The 25,014-nt window shown below is 37.8% G+C and overlaps 1 protein-coding gene and 1 non-coding gene across 6 annotated transcripts in view; one reads left to right on the top strand and one right to left on the bottom strand.

Annotated features, from left to right (window-relative positions):
- The window catches only part of LOC138763967 (dihydropyrimidine dehydrogenase [NADP(+)]-like), a 1,056,199-nt gene that overhangs the window by 796,092 nt on the left and 235,093 nt on the right, over positions 1 to 25,014 (bottom strand). For all 5 annotated transcript variants that reach the window (XR_011357924.1, XM_069939063.1, XM_069939065.1 and 2 more), the window contains exon 3: positions 19,688 to 19,770. Coding sequence is in view for 4 of the 5 variants with exons in the window: in XM_069939063.1 (XP_069795164.1) it covers positions 19,688 to 19,770 (83 nt within the window). In the remaining variant the exon portion in view is untranslated. The remainder of the gene's footprint in view (positions 1 to 19,687; positions 19,771 to 25,014) is intronic.
- On the top strand, positions 22,892 to 22,958 carry LOC138765614 (small nucleolar RNA SNORD36). Its single transcript, XR_011358601.1, has one exon. It is a non-coding gene; the product is annotated as a small nucleolar RNA SNORD36 (small nucleolar RNA).

The following is a 25,014-nucleotide window of genomic DNA, read 5'->3' as shown; positions in this document are numbered from 1 at the left end:
GTGTCACTTTTTAAAAATGGATGTAGGGAAAAGATGGGTAATTATCCGTCAGTTAGCTTAACGTATGTAGTCAGGAAAATGGTTGAAGCAGTCATTAAGGGTGAAATAGCTAGGCATTTAGAATTAAGTGTTTCCATCAGGCAGACAAAACATGGATTTAGAAAGGGCAGGTCTTGTTTGACAAACTTGCTGGAGTTTTTTGAGGATATAATGGGTGTAGAGGGGAACAGATTGATGTTATATATTTGGATTTCCAGAAAGTATTTGATAAGATTCTGCACAAGTGACTTATCAATAAGATACAGATGAATGGAGTCAAGGGAAGTATATTGGCATGGATTGAGGATTGGTTAACTGACAGAAGGCAGAGAGTTGGGATAAATGGATGTTTTTTTGATTGGCAGACAGTGGTAAGTGGGGGGCCTCAGGGGTCAGTGCTGGGCCGCAGCTGTTCATCATTTACATTGGTGATATGGAAGAGGGGACAGAGTGTCGTGTAGCCAAGTTGCGGATGATACTAAATTGAGTGGAAAAGCAAATTGTACAGCAGTTGGAGAGAGGCTGCAGAAAAATATAGTTAAATTAGGTGAGTGGGCAAAGTTCTGGCAGATGGAGAACAACGTCAGTAAATGTGAGCTCAGCCACTTTGGTAGGAAGGATAGAAGAGCAGATTATTATTTACATGGTGATAAACTGCAGAAGGACTTGGGAGTGCTTGTTCATGAATCACAAAAAGTTGGGATGGAGGTGCAACAGGTAATTAAGAAGGTGGAGGGTGGGGGGTATAGGGGCTAGACCTAGAGGGTTTTTTTGTATTTTTGTATTTTATATTTGTATTTTGTAAAATTTTAAATAAACTTTTCCAAAAAAGAAGAAGGAAAACGGAATGTTGGGCCTTTGTCGCGAGAGGACTTGAATTCAACAGCAAGGAGGTCATGCTGCAACTGTACAAGGTACTGGTGAGGCTGCACCTGGAGAACTGGGTGCAGTTCTGGTCTCCATACTTTTTTTTTGCATTTGTACTTCTTTTCTTTAATTTTTTAAAAACTTTTCACACTATGAACCATACTGACCAAAATATATACAGACATATTTCTCTTGAATATATAGTGTCATTTTGTCCCCTTTTCCCCCTTCCCTCCCTCCCTCTCCCCCCCTTCCCATTTATTCAAAGTTCAATCCATATGATACATTAAACCCGTTAAACAATGTCATCACTTAATAAAAATAAACAAGAAATTTGTGTCTTTTACTTTTATAAACTGAGTCAGTTATTTTCGTTGTCTTCTCCTTCTGTCATTTTAGGTGGTGGAGGTCCGTGGTAGGATTTCTCTATTGTGTTTCATGTATGGTTCCCATATTTGTTCAAATATTGTTATGTTATTTTTTAAATTATATGTTATTTTTTATAATGGAATACATTTATTCATTTCTATGTACCATTGTTGTATTCTCAAGTTGTCTTCTAATTTCCAGGTTGACATAATGCATTGTTTTTGTTACAGCTAGGGCTATCATAATAAATCTTTTCTGTGCTCCATCCAAATCGAGTCCAAATTCCTTATTTCTTATATTATTTAGAAGGAAGATCTCTGGGTTTTTTGGTATATTGCTTTTTGTGATTTTATTTAATATCTCGTTTAGATCTTCCCAAAATTTTTTCACTTTCTCACATGCCCAAATTGCATGTATTGTTGTTTCTGTTTCCTTTTTACAATGAAAACATCTGTCTGATACTGTTGGGTCCCATTTATTTAACTTTTGGGGCGTGGTGTATAGTCTTTGTAACCAATTATATTGTATCATGCGTAACCTTGTTTTTTTGTATTTCTCATAGTTCCAGAGCATAGCTTTTCCCATGTTTCATTCTTTATCTTTATGTTTAGATCTTGTTCCCATTTTTGTTTAGGTTTACAGTTAGTTTCCTCGTTCTCCTTTTCTTGCAGTTTGATGTACATGTTTGTTATAATTTTTTTAATTATCATTGTGTCTGTAATCACATATTCAAAGTTGCTTCCTTCTGGTAACCTCAGACTGTTTCCCAATTTGTCCTTCAAGTAGGTTTTCAGTTGGTGGTATGCAAACATTGTATCGTGAATTATATTATATTTGTCCTTCATTTGTTCAAAAGATAATAATTTATTTCCCAAAAAACAATTTTCTATTCTTTTGATCCCTTTTCTATCCCATTCTCTGAATGAAAGGTTATCTATTGTGAAAGGGATTAGTTAATTTTGTGTCAATATTAATTTTGGTAGTTGATAACTTATTTTATTCCTTTCTATGTGAATCTTCTTCCAAATGTTGAGCAGATGGTGCAATACTGGTGAATTCCTATGTTGCACCAATTTTTCATCCCACTTATATGTTATATGTTGAACTTATATGTTCAGGTATCTTTTCCCCTATTTTATCTAGCTCTAATCTGGTCCAATCTGGTGCTGCTCCATAATAATTCTTAAAGTTTGGTAGCTGTAAGTCTCCTTATTTGTACCATTCTGTTAATTTATCTAATGCTATTCTCGGTTTCCCCCCTTTCCATAAGAATTTCCTTATTATTTTCTTTAGCTCCTTGAAGAATTTCGAAAAGCAATTCGATACCTAGGCATACAACTAAATAATAATCTAGGCCGTCTATACAAACTAAGTTATCAGCCATTAATTAAAAAATTACAAGACGATTTAGAGCACTGGAAAAACTTACCACTAACACTGATAGGAAGGATAAACTGTATTAAAATGAACATCTTCCCAAGGATACAATACCTATTTCAATCATTACCAATTCACCTGGTCTCCATACTTGAGGAAGGATAAACTGGCCTTGGAGAAAGTCCAGAGGAGTTTCACCAGGTTCATCCCAGCGATAAGTGGGTTGACTTTCGAGGAAAGACTCAATTGCCTGGGATTATACTCACTCAAATTCAGAAGAATGAGAGGAGATCTTATAGAAAAATATAAAATTATGAAAGGGATAGATAAAACAGAGGCAGGAAAATTGTTTTCACTGGTAGGTGAGACCAGAACTAGGGGACACAGCCTCAAAATTCAGCGGAATAGATTTAAGATGGACCTTAAGTAATCCCTACGCCAGAGGTGCTCTGTGATTAGTAAGGGATCGCTTAAGGTGGTGTGTGAGTGGGAAGGGAAGGTTGAGAATCACTGCTCCAGACCCAATTATTATGGAAGTATTTTGCTTGAGAAAAATTGTCATTGGCCCATTTTCTTTGGAGTTATGAAACCGTGCACATAACGAGTCAATGAGGTACGATTAAAACAGTAGTTTTCAAACCTTTTTCTTTCCAGTGGAATACCACCTTAAGCAATCCCTTACTGATTACAGAGCACCTATGGCATTGGCATTACTTAAGATGGTATGTGAGTGAAAAAAAAAGTTTGAAAACCACTGATCTAGACCCTTCTATACTTCATTTCTTGTGAAAAGATTAGGATTTATATTGCAGTTACCCACTAACACTGAAAAAAAAACAACTTAGAAGGATGAAAAAAGTCACTCAAGTAAAATCCAGTGTTTTATTCCAACTAATAGAAGATACTAGCTCCTCATTAAAAATTTCAAACATAACGAGAGTATTTTGCCACAATGTGACCTCTTCTGTGCTTTGAATTCTTCAAAGCTGTCCTCTGTTGTTGGGTAGGGAAATACCATATTTGGCCTTCCCACAGCTGTATCTTACAACCATCTTGGTATTTTTTTACTGTGGAAGCAGTTCAGTGATCAATTCCTAGCTAGCATGAAGTTTCCTGAGCAATACCATTATTATTCAGCTTACTGTTCCAATATGAATATAGACATTATTTCAAATGGATAATCTGCAAGTCATTCATCAATTTACTGCATGAAATATTGGTTTAAAGTTCTCAAAATAAACCCCTGATTGCTCAGTTTTTTTACCTCCATATTGCACCAGAGCAGTGGGTATGATCTGTCACTTTGACCAGCTTGTCAATTCTCCTTGCCTTCAGTGCTCTTCCAAAGCTTTTTACATTTTGTTTTAAAATTTAATCCTACAGCACTAAACAGACCCTTCTAGCCCATGAGCCCATGCCACCCAAATACCCCAATGAATCTACAACCCCCATACCTTTTGAAGGGTGGGAGGAAACCAGCGCACCCTGAGGAAACCTCTGCAGACACGGGGAGAATGTACAAACTCCTTACAGACACTGCTGGATTTGAACTCGGATCGCTGATGTTGTAATAGCCTTGCACTAACCGCTACACTAGCTGTGCCGCCCCTGAAAAAAAAAGCATCCTCGGGACAGGCTTTAAACTAACCATCCTGTTGTTTGTTTTTCTTTAAAGTATTTTCATTAACATAGTTAATTTATAGGTTCATCTTCTTCATGCAAAATTATATTTTTTTCTGTCTCACCCAAGAATTCTAAGACAGTAAAATCCCCAGTATCTGGAATTCAAGCAAATGTCACCCGACAAAAAATAATAATCAAGGGTATAGATAGATAGATAGATAGATAGATATAGATAGATATAGATAGATAGATAGATAGATAGATAGATAGATAGATTAATAAGAATGAATAAAATTGTAAACAAATGTTTAAAATTGTAAAGGTGAATATTCTCCGAAGTAACACACAATCCCTTGGTGAAGATGGGAGCAAATATTCAGCCAGCAGAGCGCCCTGGTCGTGTCCCGCTCATAGCAGGTATTTGAATAAAGTTGTGTTTAAATAAAGAGCCAGCCGATGTTGCTCATCAATGGGACGACTCTCCCAAAGTATTTCCCTAACCCTGCCTAGTAAGGGTCTTTATCTTTATTAGTAAGGCTTTATCTGTAAACTTGGGAGGGGGGGGGTTAATTATGATGACAGCATGGTTTGGATACCAGTTAGCGCAACACTGTTACAGCGCCAGCAACCGGAGTTCAAATTTAGATATACATTTTGAAAGTTACGGGAATTACCTGATTAAAGAGAACTTTACATAATTAAGGATTACAAAACAGATTATTTTTCAAATTACTTTACACCTTGCACCGCCTTTTGTCTTTTAAACTGTTCATTCTTAATGCAGGTGTATTAGTTAGGCATTGTAAGAATGTGTTTCAGTCAACTGGAAAATTGGTATATCTGGCATCCGTGATCCCCATAGGTGCCAGATCCTGGAGGTTTTCCTGTAAAATGCTTTATTTGGAAGAAGAATTTACGTTAAGTTTTAATACTCATTATTGAAACAGAAAACCAACTGTTTTCCCTCCGCCAAATTTACAAAACAAGCAACTCTTTCCACAACAGTGACTCAAGAACTGCAGGTGTTGGTGGGTCGGCCGGCATCCATGGAGAGAGGTGGACAGTCCACATTTTGCTCAAGTCCATTTTGTGAGCTGAAAGTGATGCAACATGATCAACATGCAGTTACTCACAGTCTTCATCTAAGTCATGAAATGACCCACCACAATTGAATCCTGATCTCAGAACAGTTCTCATGAAGGGGCTTTGATCTGAAAAGTTAGATCTACTTCTCTTTCTGGACCAGGAAAGGATGGTGAACTTCTTCCCTGAAGAAGAAGTATAGTAAACCAGATGGAGTTTCAACAATCCATCGCCATCATTAACAGGAGTTTTTTTGTTTTATTTAATCACAAGTTAGGAGTTCTTTTATCTTTATCTATGATGGCTTCTTGGATGTTTCTCAATCAGCTTCTAATTGATGACATATGCTCCGTTGCCAGACGGAACTATCTTCACATATTTACCAATTAAACTCTCCATACGACGCCTTTGCAAGATCATTTCTTATGGCAGATCTTGTACAGATGGCTTCTTCTGTATCACATCAAACCATTGTTGTACCTTACACCATGACTTCGATCCCCCCCAACTTATAAAAATTCAGGATGCACCTCTAGATCACGAAAGACATGGAATGAAGAAAAATAACTCCAGCATGAATAAAAGGAAATTGCCATGCTTTGTGACTGAATGATGGGAAAGCTCAAATCACAGAGAACAGAGGTTGAGGAATCAAGAAAACCTTTCCTCATTTGAGCATAGGGTGGCAGAGTTGGAGTAGCAGTTAGCAGAACGCTTTTACAGCGCCACCAACTGGGTTTCAAATCCTGCTCTGTCCCTGTGTCTGCGTGAGTTTCCTCCGGGTGCTCCGGTTTCCTCCCACTGTTCAAAATTTACAGGGACTGTAGGCCAATTGGGTGCAATTGGGCGCTGTGGGCTTGTGGGTTGGAAGAGCCTGTAACTGTGCTGTATGTCTGAATTTAAATTAAAATTTTAACATTGTTTTAAAAAATGCAATAATAATTCATTTATATGAGAGATGAATGAGTTAAAGAAAGTGAATTTATATAAATTTATTTAGAGGCTCAGAACATCTTAAAGCATAATGCCACCAGTAAAAGTAGTTGACGTTGTAATGTAGAGAAACAGAGGAACTAAATGAACTTGGCAATGTTGCAGAAATATTTTTAAAAAGGAATAACAACAAAACAATCTCTTTATTTTGGCGGCATAGTAAATATTGGCTGACACCAGAAGAACTCCACTGCTCCTTTTTAACCAGCTGTAAAGCTGGTCTTTAGACCCACCTGAGCGAACAGACAGGGCTTCAGTTTGATGTCTCATTCATAATTTGACACCTCTGACAGCTCAGCATTTCCTCAGTACTGCACAGAAGTGTCAACCTAGATTATGTACTCAGGTCTTTGGAGTGGGACGCAAGCTTAAGTCAAGAGAAGCTAAGAAATGATTAAGGCTGACCAAAGTTATCGATCGGGAATGGAATCAATAACAGACTCTGGAAATTTTTATTCTGACAAGTTTTGGGGAAAAAAAAAATCCTTTGAGAAGAAAGATGGCGAGTGGAAAGCAGTCAGCTGTAGCCTAAGCTCACCTCATGATTAATGTTACAAAGTCTCTGAAAATCTTGAGGAAGGAGCGGTGTTGCAATTTGTTCAGAATTTACAGATAATTCTCAGTTCAAAATTTAGTATGTTGCAATAAATTTGAGAGTATTTAAGGTTATGTAACTGTTTTGCATTCTCAGGAGAATTATCAGACATCATTAACAATCAGAATGGTAAGGATTACAAGAACCACATTTTTTTCTTTCCTAATACTTCCGATGCAAATCCATTTTAATGATTTAAACGAGAGCACTGAAAAGTTCAGCAATCCAAAAGCATTCCCTTATGAATAGAACTCAACTGCCTTTCATCACCCATTTAACGAAGACAAGCTGAGTGTACAGCTCATTCCTATGAAGAATATTTTTAAATCACTCCATGAAGTAAATCTTCTTTATTTGCATAGAAATCAGGGTTTTATTGCAGCTCACACATGAAGAAGTAGAAGAGCAGTTTAGACTGCCTGATAAGCTTGCTAAAAATCTGGATCCCAGTCCAAGTTTACAGGACCTCCTTTTTCTGCAAGCCCTTAATTTGAAAACTATATTCTTCACTTCTGACTGAAGAACTGAGTCTCAAACAGCAATAATTCTAATTCATCACCAAAATCTCCCTCCTGTTATCTTAGAAGGTTGGGAAGAACTAGAGTTGTTAAGGTCAGCAAATCTGAAACACATATTTAATGCTGTTGGCAAGTTAAAGGTGTGTAATTGAACGCGAGCTGGCTCTACAGTTAAACATAAAAATAATACATGTGTGAATGTCAAGAAGATCTTAACCTTCCTATTTCTGTCCAAGTTATTTGTGAAAGTGGAGGGGGTTTTGAATGAATTAACAATATAATTTGGTGAATAAATAGAGGCATGGATGATAAAATACTCCACATAATAGAATCAACTCTCTTTTGAGAAGAAGGAAATAACATCCGATGGCAGATCACTAGTCAAAGATAAAAAATATTTACAGTAAACTATTCAGTCAACATTTTGAAGCTGCCAGTGAATTAATGTATTGGAGTGCATTAGAAGTTTTAATTTAGCTATTCACTACCGAGTAATTCAACAGCTTGGGATGAGTCAAAATGAATTCCATTTCTGTGCCCAAGAACACTTAATCCCATTGCATATTTATATAGTATTAATTTTAATCAAATATCATTCAATTAAACCCAATTTAAAAATACAATTTAAAAAAAAAACCCTGGTATCTGGAATCTAAACAATCAGCCGTCTCAAGGAAACTTAGAAATAAAATCAAAGAGATTGAAACAAAATTGAAGCAGCAGATGTCATCCAAAGAGAATTCACAGAGCTGAAATATCAATACAATCTAATATTATCCCAGAAAGTGGATTTTTTTGGCTTTTTAGGGCAAGACAAAAGGGGAGAGAGCTGGCAAGGTATAGAAAACAGAAAGAATCAATGTCTGTCATCCCAGCTATTAGATCAGTAACTGGTGATATTTTGACGATACCTAAAGATATTAATGATGCATTTCAAGAGTTTTATAAAGACCTATATACCTCCTGTAGAATATGTATAATGAATCTATAGAGCGGGGTAATTAACCCCCTACTTTATCACAAGCACCAATTGCATTGATTCTGAAAGAGGATAAAGACCCATGTGAATGTAAGAATTATAGACCAATTTCCCTAATTCCAAAAGGTGTGAAAATTCTTAAAACCATTCAGATACAGTAATAACTTGCTTATATAACGAGCTCCCATTTGAGTAAAATCGGATTATCACTGAGATATAGAATGGACACGAGGAACTGAATGGTCACAGTTAACATTTCACACAAGCCCCATCACAAGTTATAGCCCAGTGACAATTCAATGCATTGGAGAAACTGAGGAAATGCTTGTCAGTCTGTTCCAGAATTTGATACATTTGCAAAGACATTGTGCAAGGGAGAGAACATAGCCTTTTGAAGAAGCTTCTGTGGAATTCAGAGCAAAGCAGGCTCTGTGAATCAGTGGGCCATCAGTGGATGGACCTGTGCCAGGAGGGTCTTTTGGGAAGCAAAGTTCTTCATTTTGAGTGTGACTAACAGTGAAGGTCACTTGGAGAGACTGGAGCCATGGTCTTGGATGCTTCGTGGAGGCCACCCAGTTCGATCCTTTTGCCGACAAAAGGATCAGGATTGTTATGACCACAGCTCGTGTGGATGGGTCTTTCTTCAAAGGCAACGCAAGAAGAATTGGTGAGTCTGTAGCAGCCACAACTCGAGTTTTCCCATCAGTTCATCATTAATTCTGGGCATCAAATTTCAAAGGTCTATGCTTCATCACTGAATTTGAAAGACTGAACTTTGAAGTAACTTTCTAGGTTTTGGCCTGGACTGTAATGGTTTGGGTCTATCACACACACACACACACACACACACACACACACACACACACACACACACACACACACACACACACACACACACACACACACACACACACACACACACACACACACACACACACGCACAGACACACACACACTAGTACACCTGCACATAGTTGGGGATAGATTTAGTGTTAAGGATAGTTTAAGAGATAAGACTATAGTTTAAGACTAAGAAATAAAATTAGTGTTTTAAAATTAAACTCTGTCTGGTTTCTTGTCTATTGCAGCCCATTACACGTGTTACATAACACATAGTGGTCAGGTGGGATTTATTAGGGGCCACAGCTCATCTGATAATATTGGGTGTCTTGTGAATATTATGTGGTTAGGGGCTGATAAACAAATCACCTATAGCAGCTATTTCATTTGATGATGAAAAAAGCATTTGATTGGGTGAAATGGGGACACTTGTTTAAGATTTTCAGGTTTTAGGATTAGATTGTTGTAAAACAACTCTGAGACAGCAGTTCAAACCAGTGGTTATATTTCACCTTATTTCTCTCCTAGAAAGGGTATCCTACAGGGTTCTCCACTTTCGCCAATGTTGTTCTCTCTTGCTTTGGAGCCTCTGGCAGCAGCTATTATAGAGAATGAGAATTTTGTAGGGATATCTGTGGGAGGACAGATACATAAACTGCTGCTTTATGCGGATGATATTTTATTATTTGTGTCGGACCCTGGTCGGCCGGTGCCAAGTCTTTTGAATATTATAAAGTCTTATTGTAGATTCTCATGTTATAAAGTTAATTGGACAAATCAGAAGCATCACCTTTGACTGCATGCTGCCCTCTATCTGCTTTTCACCCAGGCCAATTTAATTGGGCCAAAGAAGGGTATACAATATTTAGGTATTAATTCTTCTCTCCAACTAGAGGATTTAAAGATAAATTTTGATCCGTTATTGCAAAACATTACATGTGATGTAGATAGTTGGTCATCATGGTACTTGTTAATGTAGGAAAAAGTAAATGCCTCGATGAATAGTTTTCCAAAGATTAATTACCTGTTCCAATCGTTAACGGTGCAAATCCCATTAACATATTTTAAGCAATTTGATAAAATGATTAAGGGTTTTATGTGGAGTGGTAAATGCCCACACATGAACCTTGATAAATTACAATTTCTAGATGAAAGAGGGGGCTTAGGTTTGCCAAATATAATGTACAGTGATGAGGCTTTTACTTATAAACATTTAGCACATTGGTCTCTCAGTCTGGAGAGAGCGCCTCCTTGGTTTCATATCGAGTGTTCTGCTCTTCCTCCTATCCCCCCATTACAATGCTTGTCTATCGAGTTACCTCCTGAGGCAAGATCTCACTCAATTTTATCGCATATGAATTTTCTGGAATAAGTTAGGCATTTAAATTATTTAAATTTAATTCATATTTGAATGAAGCCTCAAGTATTTGGATGAATCCTGGGTTGTGTATTGATAAATCCCCTTTTTTTCTGGAGGGAATGGCAAGGGAAAGGTATCATTAAATTGGGAGACCTTTATAATGGTGACAGTTTAAAATCCTTTCATCATTTAATCCAACAGTATGATATCTTTAGGTCACAATTTTGGAGATACCTTCAATTGCGTCATGTGCTACACGTAACTTTTGGTTCTACACTGCAACCCCAAAGTTGCTACGATACTATCTACTGTACTGGCTGTACATGGTAAAGGTCACAAAGCCTCATTCAGCCTTAAACTCAAATCTCAGGGGATAAACTTCCATTGTGTCTGAAAAGAGTATGGGAAATAGACCTGAGAGTGATTTTTGAGACAAAAGAATGGGACAAAATTTGTAAAAATATCAAGATAATGTCAAGAGACCTGAGAGCGTGCCTAATTCAGTTTAAGATTCTGCACCATTTTTATTGGTTATAATAGATTAGGGTTGAAAAATACCCCTGAATGCTGGCGCTGTGAGGTGGATAAAATGGATAAAATGTACATGTGCCTTGGTCTTGTCCCAGATTCAAAAATTCTGGATTAGGATACATAAATATATTGAAGTTTCAGGTATTCAAACTCCTTTTTGTCTCAGATTCTTTGTTTTGGGATACACACTTAGGTTATTTGTGGATAAATACTCTCAAAGTTGGATTCAGACTACCATCATGGTATGAAGACAAATTATATTTAGAGGTGGAAGAATTTGGGGGGACCATCATTTCAGGAGTGGGCCTCAGAAATGGATATAGTGGCAGTGTTTGAACGCATGCCTTACAAACAGTTTGATAAATTGAACATCCATACACAAAAATGGGGCAAATATCTAGGTTTCCTGGTGGATGTCGTGGTGAAGCATATTAATGAATGGCAGGTTTTTTTTTCTGTTATTAGGGGGTCTAAGTAGTCACACATGGTTATTACATTCATTTTTTTGCTCCCATGTTGGTTTCTATTTCATGGATAAGTTTATGCTTTGAAACTTATGATTTACATAAACTTTAACACTGACTCGAGGGTTTGGGAAACTTTTTTAAAGAATTCAATAAAATTTAAATCATATAAAAATAAATCAGTCAATTAAAGACAATGGTGTTGCATTCAAAATACAATAAAACCCCAGACATCTGGAATCGAAACAACTATCAGCCTCAAGCAAGTGGCAAAAAAATTGAAGCTATTAAATGTAAAAAGTTAAAATACTGTAAAATAGGTTAAAAAAATACAAAAGTACAAAATTGTAGAAGTAAAGGTTCCCTGAAGTAACACATAACCCTTTGGTGAAAATGGGAGCAAATATTCACCCAGTGGAATGCCTTGGTCATGCTTTGCTCGTAGCAGTTATTTGAATAAAGTTGTGTGAAAGAGCATTGGTGTTGCCCAGGATGAAGAGCTGCTTTATGCCGCTCGCCATTGAGGTGACTTTCATAAAGTGTCTTCTTATCCCTGCTTAGTCAGAGTTACACCAGTCAAAGGCTTTATCTGTAAACTTGGGGGGAGAGAAGATTAATTATCTGACATGTCATTGTACGCCTTCCAGGTGGTTCCATGGAGGGGGAGGAACCTGCAGATGCAGGCAGCAGTGAAATGTTTTCAAAGCATATAACTGAAAATAAAGTAAAATATTTTATGATTTATATTTTAGCGGAAGTGAATTTTGCTCAGTGTAATATAGTATAATATTTTTGTCTTTTAAATTGTTTATTCTTAATGCAGGTGTAAGGGCATTGTTAAGTTTCACGCAAACAGAAAATACATTTATCCGCCATCTACCAATCCCCATAGGTTCTGATGCCAGGGGTTTTACTGTACTACTATACTTTCAATCTATAGCTTTTTATCTGTTTAAACTGGAATAGATATGATACAACACATGTAACTAGTGATCCAAGTAAGGTTGATTTTCGTTGACTGGTTAATTTTTTTTTGACCAGTTAATTGAAAACCATTTAGGATTTTAATGTAAACAGCAAAGAGAGAAATCAGTTAATTGGCACCAACTCTCACAAACTTTGAAGGATTTGAAAATATTTACACTAAATATCAAAAGAAAAAATACATGTGAAGATGGTTTGAAATAAAAAAAAACATAATAGAACTGCAGGGTGAGCCTGTCAAGCAAACCAAAATTGTTTCAATTATGTTACAACCATGAACTGGGGTCATTGAGATGGCAGAATTACCAATTAGACATGATCAAATGCCATCCAATCTGGATCTCCTGCAGTCTGCTTAATGAGCCACAAATAAAAGAGAATGAAGAAGACGCAGGGGTTGACCACTCAACAGCAGAGCAAAGTTATGGGTGCATATAATAACCACCTCAATGCCAAGTGACTATCTCAAGTTACCTTACACAGGCTTGAGTCTATTCAATCATCCCACTTCTCTGGGATAGGGAATGATCACATTCCTCAACCTTTTTGACAGGACAAACTCCACTTTATTTCCTTCCCATATGAGTAATTGAAACTTATTCTGAAATTATACAATAGATCTCGATACCCCATTGGAGAACCACCTTCTCAGGATCTTCCTCCTCAAAATCTTGCATGTTTCAATTAGATAGTCTTTAATGGATCTATTTTCTAATGAGTATAGGCCATCATGAGACAATCCTTTCATCTAAGGAAACAGCCTAGATAACATCCTCTAAACATCTTCCAAACTGTTCACTCATAAGTACATTCATCCTTAGATAAACATACACTATATTCCAAATGCACTATCACAAAGTAAGACGTTCCTACTTTGTTTTACTCCATTTCCCTTGCAGTATGGATGCTTTATTTTGTCCTTTCATGCAGTTTCAATGTTGTAACAAGTTTTATCTAGACAACAAAACATTAAATATTAGGTAAGGGAAGCAGAGGTCTTGATTCTTGATTATTCTTTTTCTCCTCTTTTGTCATTTCTTTTTGTTTTGCTGAGTCTTATTGACGAGTTTGCTTCCAGTTTTTATCACTTTATATTGGAAATCAATCTTTTCTCTTTTCAAATACTGACAAAATTGGTTCACATTACCAGTATTTTGTGTTTAATTCACATTTAATGTATTATTAGTGGAACCACAACATCGAAGAAAATTGCTCAGTATATTTAAAAATAAATCATAGCTACTGTTCACGATTAAATGGATAGAGAACAGCACCATACATCTTTTTCCTCTCAGTGAAAGTGGGTGTAAAGTAACCCATAAAAATACTAATATTCTGTATTCAGCATTGCATCAATGAAAATAATGTGCTGGAAGGTTCATCCAGTTAACTAGAGAAAAAGGTGACTGACCCAGAGGGTCACTTTACTTGCGCGGATGCCTTCAGATCAAGTAAGAGGTGTGAAATCTCAGGCTGGTTGATAGATGGGAAATGACATAAAAAGCTACAGATTGCATCAGTAATTAATTTTGCAGGGTATCCAATGAAAACATGCTTCCACAGAAATGAGTAAAAAATAAATGGTAAATTAAAAGCAACCAAAATTCAAGTGGAAGTCGGGTACAGAGCGAGATCCTTCATAGTTCGTAGAGTTTTTACAGCAGTGAAATACTTACTTTGGCCCAACTTACTGAACAAGTTCTCTATCCAACTAGTCCTGTCTGCCTGCATCAGCCTATATCATCTAAATCATCCATACCATCTACCACTGTTGATTGTTCCATATACCCACGATTTTTGTGCAAAAAGAGTCCATTTTAAATCTTTTCCCTCTCGCTTTAAGTCTCTGCCTTCGTGCTTTTGATCCACCCACCCAGGGAAAAAGACTTTTGACTATTTACATTCTCCCTCATGATTTTATAAATCTTTATGAACTCCCTAACTATTCAGTCTCTCCTGAGAATTCGAGCCTGCCAATCCCAATAACATTCTCCTGACTCATTTCTGCACCCTTTCCAGATGAGTAACATCTTTCCTCTAGCTGGTTGACTGAACTGCATACACGTGTGGTCTTGCGAATGTCTTTTAACAAGGCATCCCTGCTCCTGGACACATGATCACAACAATTATTGTAAGCACTTAGCCTGGGATCTCCCCCTTCCCTCCCTCCCCAGCCCCTCACCCCCAAATATATAAAAGGTAGATATAGTAATATAAAATAAGAAAAAAAAGATAGCATCATGGATTGTTCGGAGGATCACTTTACAACACAGTGAACTCCAACAAAGTTTATGTGATCAATTTAAGGAAGAAGGTGCTACACGTCTTAAGAGGCTGGAAGAACATCTATGTATTTACACATAAAATTTGCATATACAGGCTCCAAATTCTCAACAATAAAGCATATTTATTTCTCAAATTATATGTAATTTTTTCTAAACTTTGAATTTCTGCATTCCATCTTCCCATTCCTAAATGTGAATCCGATTTCCAAGTCACTGAAATACATTTCCTTGCTACTGCAAACAAATTTCATTTGCTATATTGATAATTTCAACTTGGGTCGTGTTCCTTCTATATTCCCCACTAGGAATAAATCTGGGTTTGTGGAAATACAATGCCTGCAACTTGTTCTAATAAGTTCCCTAAATCCACCCAAAAAAGTCTTACCTTGGGACATGACTAAGTTGAATGCAAGAAAGTTCCTGTCTCTTCACCACACCTAAAACATTGATCTGATAAATCTGATTTCATTCTATTCAATTTTTGTTGCATCAAATATAACTGATGAAAAAATTATATTGAACTAATCTATATCTTACATTAATAATATTTGTCACACAAGCTTGACAGCGATCTGACCATCTATGCTCATCAATTATAATATTCAAATCTAACTCCCATCTCTGTCTAGATTTATGCACTCCTTGTTTAGTAGTTCCTGTTTGTAATAAAAGATATATTGCAGATTAAATATCTTAGCATTTCCTCTACTAATAAGAGTTGCCACCTCAGTACAAATAGGTAGCCGCATCTCTGGACCTAACTTTTCCCTTAAATATCCTCTCAATTGAGAATAACAAAAAAGGAGTATTACTAGATATTCCATATTTATTCCTCAGTTGCTCAAATGACATCAGTTGGCCTTGTTCCTAACAATCTTCAATATTTTTAATATCTTTACTAAACCAAATACTTAAAAATCAATTGTCCTTTGAAAAAGGTACAAGGTAGTTTTGAATCAAAGGCATCTTGGGCGATATAATTTTTTATTCCAATTTTGTTCTTTATCTTATTCCAAACAATAATCAAGTGTTTCAACAATGGTGTCTCTTTAACACCAATTATTAATATTGAGACCTATTGATATATAAATTCCTCTGCTAATCTCTCTCCTATTTTATCCAATTCTATTTTAACCCACGCTGGTTAATAAATATACTTTTAATGAGATTTCACATTGATTTTGAGCTGCATTCACCTCTTCTAATTTAAACATAAAATTTATCCAAATCTAAGTGAACCACAGCTATAATAACAAGAGTTATCAGAATGTGACTTTGTTATATTGGATTGAATCTCATAGCACCCAGATAAAGTCAGAGAGTCAGATAGCATAGAACAGGCCTTTTGGCCTAACTAGTCGATGCTAGCTAATTTGACCTGCTGCCCAAAGTAGGTTCCTCTGGTCCCTGCTGATCCACGTTCAGCTGGGCCAGATCCACATCTCGGAGCTGGTGGTGAGTTTTGCATCTTATCAATATCCCGCTGTAACCTCTGACATCCCTCCACACTATCTGTCACACCCCCAACCGTTGTCTCATCAGCAAATTTACTAACCCTCCTCTGGTGAATTTGAGTGGCATGGCCTGTTACCATGCTGTACCTTTAAAAGAAATGTGGAATCCAGTGGCACATCTGTGTAAGTTATCGACTGCCCATAGCCTGAGCTTCTGAGATTTACCCACCTCAAGTCAAGTCAAATCAAATCATGTTTATTGTCATCTGATTGCACAAGTACAACCCGACGAAACAGTGTTCTTTGGTCCTCAGTACAATACATGCCAACACACAACCACACATACAGAGAAGCAACACATATTGCAGGACAAGTATTCGTATACACAACTAAATAAATAAATAAATATTGTTTCATGTATATGAAAGTCACGGATGGTTAGTGTGAGCAGTTAGAAACCTAGAAACCTCCAGCATAATACAAGCCCTTCGGCCCACAAAGTTGTGCCGAACATGTCTCTACCTTAGAAATCACTAGGCTTTCCCATAGCTCTTTATTTTTCTAATCTCCATGTACCTATCCAAACTCCTTAAAAGTCCTTATTTATTCCACCTCCACTACGGTTTCCGGCAGCCAATTCCACACACCTACCAGTCTCTGCGTAAAAAAACTTACCCTGACATCTCCTCTGTACTTACTCCCCAGCACCTTAAACCTGTGTCCTCTTGTGGCAACTATTTCAGCCCTGGGGAAAAGCCTCTGACTCTCCACTCAATGCTTCTCATCAACTTAAACATTTTTTATTAGTTCACCTCTCATCCTCCATTGCTGCAAGGAGAAAAGGCCAAGTTCACTCAAGCTGTTTTCATAAGACATGCTCCCTAAACCAGGTAACATTATAAATCTCCTCTGCACCCTTTCTATGGCTTCCACATCATGATGGTGCTGAGCACAGTACTCCAAGTGGGGATTGACCAGGGTCCTATGTAGCTGCAACATAACATCTCGGGTCCTAAATTCAATTCCACAATTAATGAAGGCCAATGCACTGTACGCCTTCTTCACCATGGAATCAACCGGCACAGCTGCTTTGAGTGTCCTATTGCCTCAGATCCCGAGATCCCTCTGATCCTCCACACTGCCAAGAGTCTTACAAATAATATTATATTCTGCCATCATTTTTGACCTACCTAAATGAACCACCTCACACTTATCTGGGTTGAACTCATTCTGCCACTTCTTAACCCAGTTTTGCATCATATCAATGTCCCTCTGTAACCTTTAACATCCCTCCACACTACCTGCCACATCCCCAACCGTTGTATCATCAGCCAAACCCATCCCTCCACTTCCTCAGCCAGGTCATCTATAAAAATCACGAGTAAGGGTCCTAGAACAGATCCCTGAGGAACACTACTAGTTACCAACCTGCAGAATTTGACCCGTCTACAACACTCATTGCCTTCTGTGGGTGAACTAGTTCTGGATCCACAAAACAATGACCTTTGGTCGTTCAGCGTTCTCACTGCCCGTGGGAAGAAGCTGTTCCTCAGCCTGGTGGCCCTGGCTCTGATACTCCTGTACTTCTTTTAGCTGAGAGACACTGCGTTATGGGTGGAAGGGGTCCTCAATGATTGTGCACGCCCTCTTCAGACAACAATCCTGCAAATCACGTCGATAGGAGGGGTAAAGAGAGACTCCAGTGGTCCTCTCTGCCACTCTGATGGTTCTCTGGGTTGACCTCTGATCCATTTCTCTGCAGAAACCACAGATGCTTTGCAAAAGCTGGATTCCAAACTGCAAGATTTGCTCACTGCATTTTGCTAAGCGGTGTGACAATTTGGGTTTACTTCACATGGACATAACTCACAAAAGTTAAATTCTTTTAGTATTGGCAGAGAGCTAAATGTCCCACCAGCTTTCAACTGGTGATAGAAATTAGCCAACATGTTTTAAAATCAGAGAATCTCTACACAAGCTGTCAACTGCTTGTCAGCATCACTCCATGACTCAGGATTTCTCCTCAAACCAATATCCACACTTTAGTGAAGTCATGAGAAGAAATGGAGACAGAAAGATTCAGAACAACCTGAGAGGAAACATTGAATAACGGACCCATCACTTTAGTATTTGAGTTACACTATCAATGTCTTGAATAAAAATAGTGTTACAAGATCTAACCAGCAACCACAAAGAAGGCATATCGCACAGGGGTAAAGATGAACAATTACTTTATTAACAAAAATTCACCTTCAAACTTTAATTCAAAATCCCCCCCCCCCCTTTATAACAATGCCCACTGGTTACTATGCAAATCTCTATAACTGTGTAAAACTAATAAATTGCCCAGCCTAAATATAACTAAGTTATATTACCAACCAGCCCACAGAAAAACTTAGACACAAAACAAGCACAAAACACACAAGACTCACAAAACTTCGATCTCAACCGAAGCAAAGATTTTAAACAAAATTCAGTTTGTATGGCAAACTGAAGTCAAAAGATCTTTGAGAGAGAGAGAGAGAGAGCACAAAATTCAAAGTTGTCTTGTGTTGCTTGGACCAGATCCTTTTGGCTGCCTTCAGAATGTTCATCCCTTTTAAAATCCCAACATTCTAAACTGTCCTCCAGACCATGACTCATGCTCTGGGCCTTCTTCCACTGCATAGCACCACCCAGCGGTGGTTTATCATCCAAGTTCAGAAATTATTAGATCATTTTCTGCACATGCTCAGTCCGTCTCCCACTCTCTCAGCAGTCTACCTTCACCTTGGCTCTCTCAGGCAAACTGTCACTTTTTAACATAAAACCACACAACACATAGGCCAATACACAACACAGAACTCTGTAACAATAGTATCTAGTAGCTTAAATGCAAATAATCCACTTTTTTATGAAATTTAAGATTCAGGGAATGGAATTGATAAAATTTGCTGCAAAATTATTTTAAACTGGAATATTTCCAGGCACAAAGTACTCCCAGGGGTAAGGAAAATGTCATAATACCAATCAGCAGTTGAGCTTAAATGATTGAGCTCCTCTTAAGTGGTTGAAGACCTACAGAAAAAAAAAGCTTTTTTTTCTCCTTCTGGTGGCAGGGAGCTGAAGTGAAAACATTATTTAAATTCTGAGTGCACACACAGGCTGAACTAGCTGCATCCTTGTGACCTCAGCACAGCCTCAAGGGAAGATGCTCTGCTGACAAATTAATACCTTGGAGAAAAGATCAGAATGGTGGCAATGAACTCATTTGTTCCTCCCAATAATAAAGAATGGCTTTTTTCATTACCATGTCGGTGATTGTTGCCATGGTGACTTGGACTTACCTCATTGCTTCACGAAGTGCTCCTCGCTCACTGAGAGTGGTGTGTTTGATGTCATCAAAATTATTCTCCAGCTTCTCAGAGCTCTGGAATAAACCAAAAGGTAAAGACATTTCACATATAAGCATGCACTTTTATCCTCATGTATTAAAACGCATCTCTTTTTAAACAACATATCCAACGGAGTGACTCTAATGCATAATCAAAATTGACATTATAAACCTGCCAAAAGTCAATCTTTTTCACAATGTGGTTGTCATGGAAATCTTATCACTAACTCACCATGTATGAGAGAGAAGCATACAAGAGTCGGAGCCATGTATATCTGATTACAAATACTCTATTCTAATGCATATCTTAATATTTTATGTGTGAAGCTATATATATACATCCCATTTAAATAGTTTGTTTTCCCTCAGGCAGTTTTCTAGGGGGTTTCTTGAAAAAGTCTGTGCAAGATGTAAATATCCCAGGGAAAAGCTAAATCACAGGACTGTAACAAATAAAGTAACATTAAACATCCACACAACATCAGCAATCATGCTCTTCAGCTGTTTTGAGGCCAGGCTTTGAAGAGAGCCGTCTTTAAAACAAATGGGTGTTTTTAAATTCTCATATCGATTACAGTTGAGTGGAGTTTGAGAAGAGAAACTGGAAAGCGTAGGAATGGAAGAAAATAAGAAAAAAAAAGCACAATGCAGAATGAGAATTTAGAATGGCAGGAGTAGCTTTTAAAATAAAATGTAGGTAATTGAATAGGGGAAATAACGCAGAGCAGTGAAAAGAAACAGGACAGTTAACAGACATCTTGAAAACCAGAAACAAATAACAGCATTGCATTATTAGGTTACAGCAAGAGATGGAGAGTTTAGAATAATATGGATATTGTTTGGAATCTTTGCACCTCGTTGCAGTACCAACTCTTCTTTTACAACCTCCTAGACAACACTGGATGAATTGTTACAGTTATTGTATATTGCTGAATCGATACTTCCCATGAATTGCACAAAACAATCATAATAACCTCCTTATTGCTCTTAGCATGACAGAAGAATCATTTTGCTCTTATTTGATTTACACTGACTCACACTTGTTGTTTGAGAGACTATTTAGAGCAGCACTTTAGGCTTCTTTTTCTTATTACGGACATGAGATCAAAGCAGCAAATCATTTTCATTCATTCAACAGGAGATTAAACTGAGATCATGGGTGGTCCAAAACATCTTATCAGTGGTGAGTTACCCATATCTGCTCTGGACATAAAACATTTGTTGTTTTTTTTATGTTTTGAGTTGTTTTCCTGTTGCGGGAGGTCCAGACCCAAAATGCTGAGGCCCTGCATGGAGGCAGAGTTTTGTGCTATATTCATCAGAATGAGCCCTGCCTAAAATGGACAAAGAAATGTTATCTGCCAGTGTTGCCAGTTGTCAGAGTTGTCAGTGACTTGGAAAATTTATGAATCATTTAGATGTCTTCTTTTGAATGTGGGCAATCCTGTGTGGTTTACTGAGGAATGGATGAGAGCAGGCCTACAAGAAATAAGCATTTTAAGATATTTAAGCTCTGCAATTTTTTTTTAACAATTATGCTTCCAAAAATCAAATTATTTAAACATTTTAAAACAATGGTAAATATTTTTAAAAACCATTAAAGCAAAAAGATTAATTAAAAGATGTACTTCTCTTTCTCCCTTTCAAAAATAGTCATGAAAAAATTGTGCTCTGCCTCTGGACTTAAAAGTACATAGAATGTGGAACAGTACATCACAGGAGCAGGCCCTGTTTTTGGGCTGAAGATGATGTGCAATTCACACTAAAACTCAGCTGCATGCATTTGATAGATATCCTGCCAGACCCTTCATACACGAAGCCTCTTCAATGTCACCAATGTATCTGGTTCTGTCACTACACCCTGCAACATGTCCTGCCAAACACAACCCTGTGTAAAATGTTTGCCCCGTACACCTCCCTTAAATATTCTCCCTGTCAACTTCAATGTGTGTCCACTAGTGGGCGACACTTTTACCCAGGGAGAAGAATTCTGACTGTTCCTCCTATCAATGCCTCTCATAATTTTGCAAACCTCAATTAGGTCACTCTTCAGCCACCTACTCTCCAGAATAATCAACCAAAGTTTGCCCAAACTCTCCCCATAAATGCATGCCCTCTAAACCAAGCAACAATCCCAGTAAACCTCATCTGTACTTTTCCAACGCCTCCACATCCTAACCAGAATTGCACAAGTGTACAGAATTTCTGAAGGGTGGCTTAACCAGAGTAAAATCTAATATCTTGTCTATCAAGCTCAACAATTCTGTGTCGAACAAGCAAATCAGAATCAACCTGCCAGCATTTCCATCACATTCTGGACTTGCAGCTTTAGTTTTGGGTAAACATACAGCACATTTTGGGTCAACATATAGGAAAGGGAATGAAAAATCAACTGACTGGTGTACTAACAGCAACCTCCCAAGACCAAGGAGCTGATTGTAGACTCTCGGAAAGGAACATCAGAGGTGTATGATCCAGTGATTAAGGGGAATCAGAGGTAGAGAGGATGCACAAATTTAAATTGCTAGGAGTCATTATCTTGGAAGACCTTTCGAGGACCCAAGACATCAATGTCATAGTGAAGAAAGCACATCAGATCCTCTTCTTCCTCAGAAGTTTGTGGGGGTTCAGTATATCATCCAAAAACTTGGCAGACTTCAACAGATATGTAGTAGAAAGAATGCTGACTGGCTACATCACACCCAGGTATGGGTGGACAAATATGTCTGAGCAGAAATCCCTGCAAAAGATAGTGGACACAGCCCAGTGCATCACAGGCAAAACTCTCTTCAACATCTACATAGAACACCACTGTTGGAGAGCAGCAGGAATCATCAAGGATCCACATAACCCAGGGCAAGCTTTGTTCTTCCTGCTTTCATCAGGAAAGAGATATAGGTATCACAAGACCCATGCCAGCAGGTTCAGGAACAGTTGCCACCCCTCAACCACCAGATCCTAAACAACAGCCTCTATCAGGAGGCTCATTCAAGAATTCTTACTTTGCACTTTATTTATTTCTCAATATTTCTTTCTTTCTGTTTTTCCCAATTTGTTTACATTTCTCTTTTGTACACATATCTTCCTTCTTGAGTACAGTTTACAGTTACCAATAAGTAGAAATTCTGCCTCGCCCACACGAAAAAGAATCTCAGGGTTGCATGTGATGTCATGTATCTACTCTGACAATAAGCTTGAATTTGATCTTTTTAACTTTGAGCAAAGCCAGTGAGCATGGCAGATTGTGAAACTGGGCAGGATAAGCATTGAGAAAATCTGCATATCCTTAGAATTGGACAGAAGGAAAATAAATTGTGGAAAATGCAAAGTTCATCACAGTATGTACAGAAAATCTGGAAGGCATGCTCATCTGCTCTGAGCTTTATAAAGAACATGTCCAAAATAAAAGCAAGGTAATGGAGATATATCATATGCGTTTCAAAATATCTTAATGTTCCAGTGCGAGATTGTGATTTCAGATTTGATTTTGTAATACCCATACTTAAAATTGTATTTTCATTTAAGTGTTTGTTTTAATACTCAGGTCGATTGTACAGTGGAAGGTGAAGAGTTGCCTTACAAGTGTCTTCCAGTGACTGGGGCCATGCAAGGTGATGGTGATGGTGACTGTTAAGGATAAATCATAAAGATCTGAGCTTGACACTGCTGGAGTTCCTCAATAAACCATGCTCAGAAGCAATGATTTTCAGTTGCTTCATTATTCCTATGCAAAAGGCAGCACTGGAAGTTAGACAAAGAAGTGACATGGGAGAGAATTCTTTATCTGTCAACACTGTGGGACCACCATCTGCAAGCTCTTGAGCAGCAGTACTTAAGGCAACCTTTCCAAGATTTCTCATATCCCACGACAAATAAAATACAACAGTTTTCATTCACAGTTGGAAAGCTACAATACCTAAGTAGGTAATTAATTATCCATGAAAATTAACTTCCATAAAAACTGCCTTGCGAATGAGCTGTAGATGGGGAATGCATGAAAGTCTGGGCATTATTCCAGGCATTGGAACAGGGGAATCATTTTAATGCAGGGTCAAGGAATTTTACTTTAAGGTTAATAGAACTGTGAAACAGAGCCCAGTTAAATGGGCCAATTCCAAAGTAATGCACAATTAAGGGGTAAAGTTCCAATACTCATGAAAAGGAATAAATAAGGAGCAAGGGAAATAACAATATGGGAGTGTGGGAAGAAATCTTAATAGCAAAATATTAGAAGCATAATAAATTGACTGAAATTTCAGACAAGTATTTGTCTGTTGTGAAGGAAGGTTAATGAAATCATTTTGGAATGAATAAACAAAGCAAGACATATGTGGTAAATGGGAGGGTGTTGAAGAATGCGGTGGAGCAGAAAGATCTAGGAATAACGGTGCATTGTTACCTGAAGGTAGGAATGCATGTGGATAGGGTGGTGAAGAAGGCCTTTAGTATGCTTGCCTATATAAATCAGTGCATAGAATATAGGAGCTGGGAAGTAATGATGAAACTGTACTAGGCATTGGTGAGGCCAAATTTAGAGTACTGTGTGCAGTTCTGGTCACCGATTTATAGGAAGGATATTAACAAGATAGAGAGAGTGCAGAGAAGATTTACAAAAATGTTGCCTGGGTTTCAGCATCTTGAATACAAGAAGAGATTGAGCAAATTAGGTCTTTATTCCTTGGAACGTAAAAGGCTGAGAGGGGATTTGATAGATGTGTTTAAGATAATGAGAGGGATAGATAGAGTTGATGTGGAAAGGCTTTTCCCATTGAGAGTAGGAGAGATGGATACAAGAAGTCATGGGTTGAGAGTTGACGGGCAAAGGTTTAGGAGTAACATGAGGGGGAACTTCTTTACTCGGAGAGTGGTTACTGAGTGGAATGGGCTTCCGGGAAAGGTGGTGGAGGCACGATCAATATTGTCATTTAAGAAAGAGTTGGATAAGTATATGGATGGGAGTGGGATGGAGGGATATGGGCAGAGTGCTGGTAAGTGGGATTATAGGAGGGTACTTGGATCAGTGCAGACTAGAAGGGCCAAATTGGCCTGTTTCCATGATGTAATTGTTATATAGTTAACTGTGAAAGCCTCAAGAGGGTGCAAGAAAGAATAATTAGATTTTTGTTGAGCATGAGGAGCTTCCATAATGTGGATAAAATGGAGAAGCTGGGAAAATATAAGTTTTTGGTAAAGATGTGACCAAGTTTTTTGAGGGGGGAGGGGGAGAGGGAAGACCAAGCTTCTCCTGTTGACAGAGTCATAAATCTAAACTATACAAAG

Source organism: Narcine bancroftii, chromosome 5 (assembly GCF_036971445.1).
Source record: "Narcine bancroftii isolate sNarBan1 chromosome 5, sNarBan1.hap1, whole genome shotgun sequence".
Lineage (NCBI taxonomy): Eukaryota > Metazoa > Chordata > Chondrichthyes > Torpediniformes > Narcinidae > Narcine > Narcine bancroftii.
Note: the sequence above shows the minus strand (reverse complement) of the source record. Positions and strands in the feature narration are given on the sequence as shown.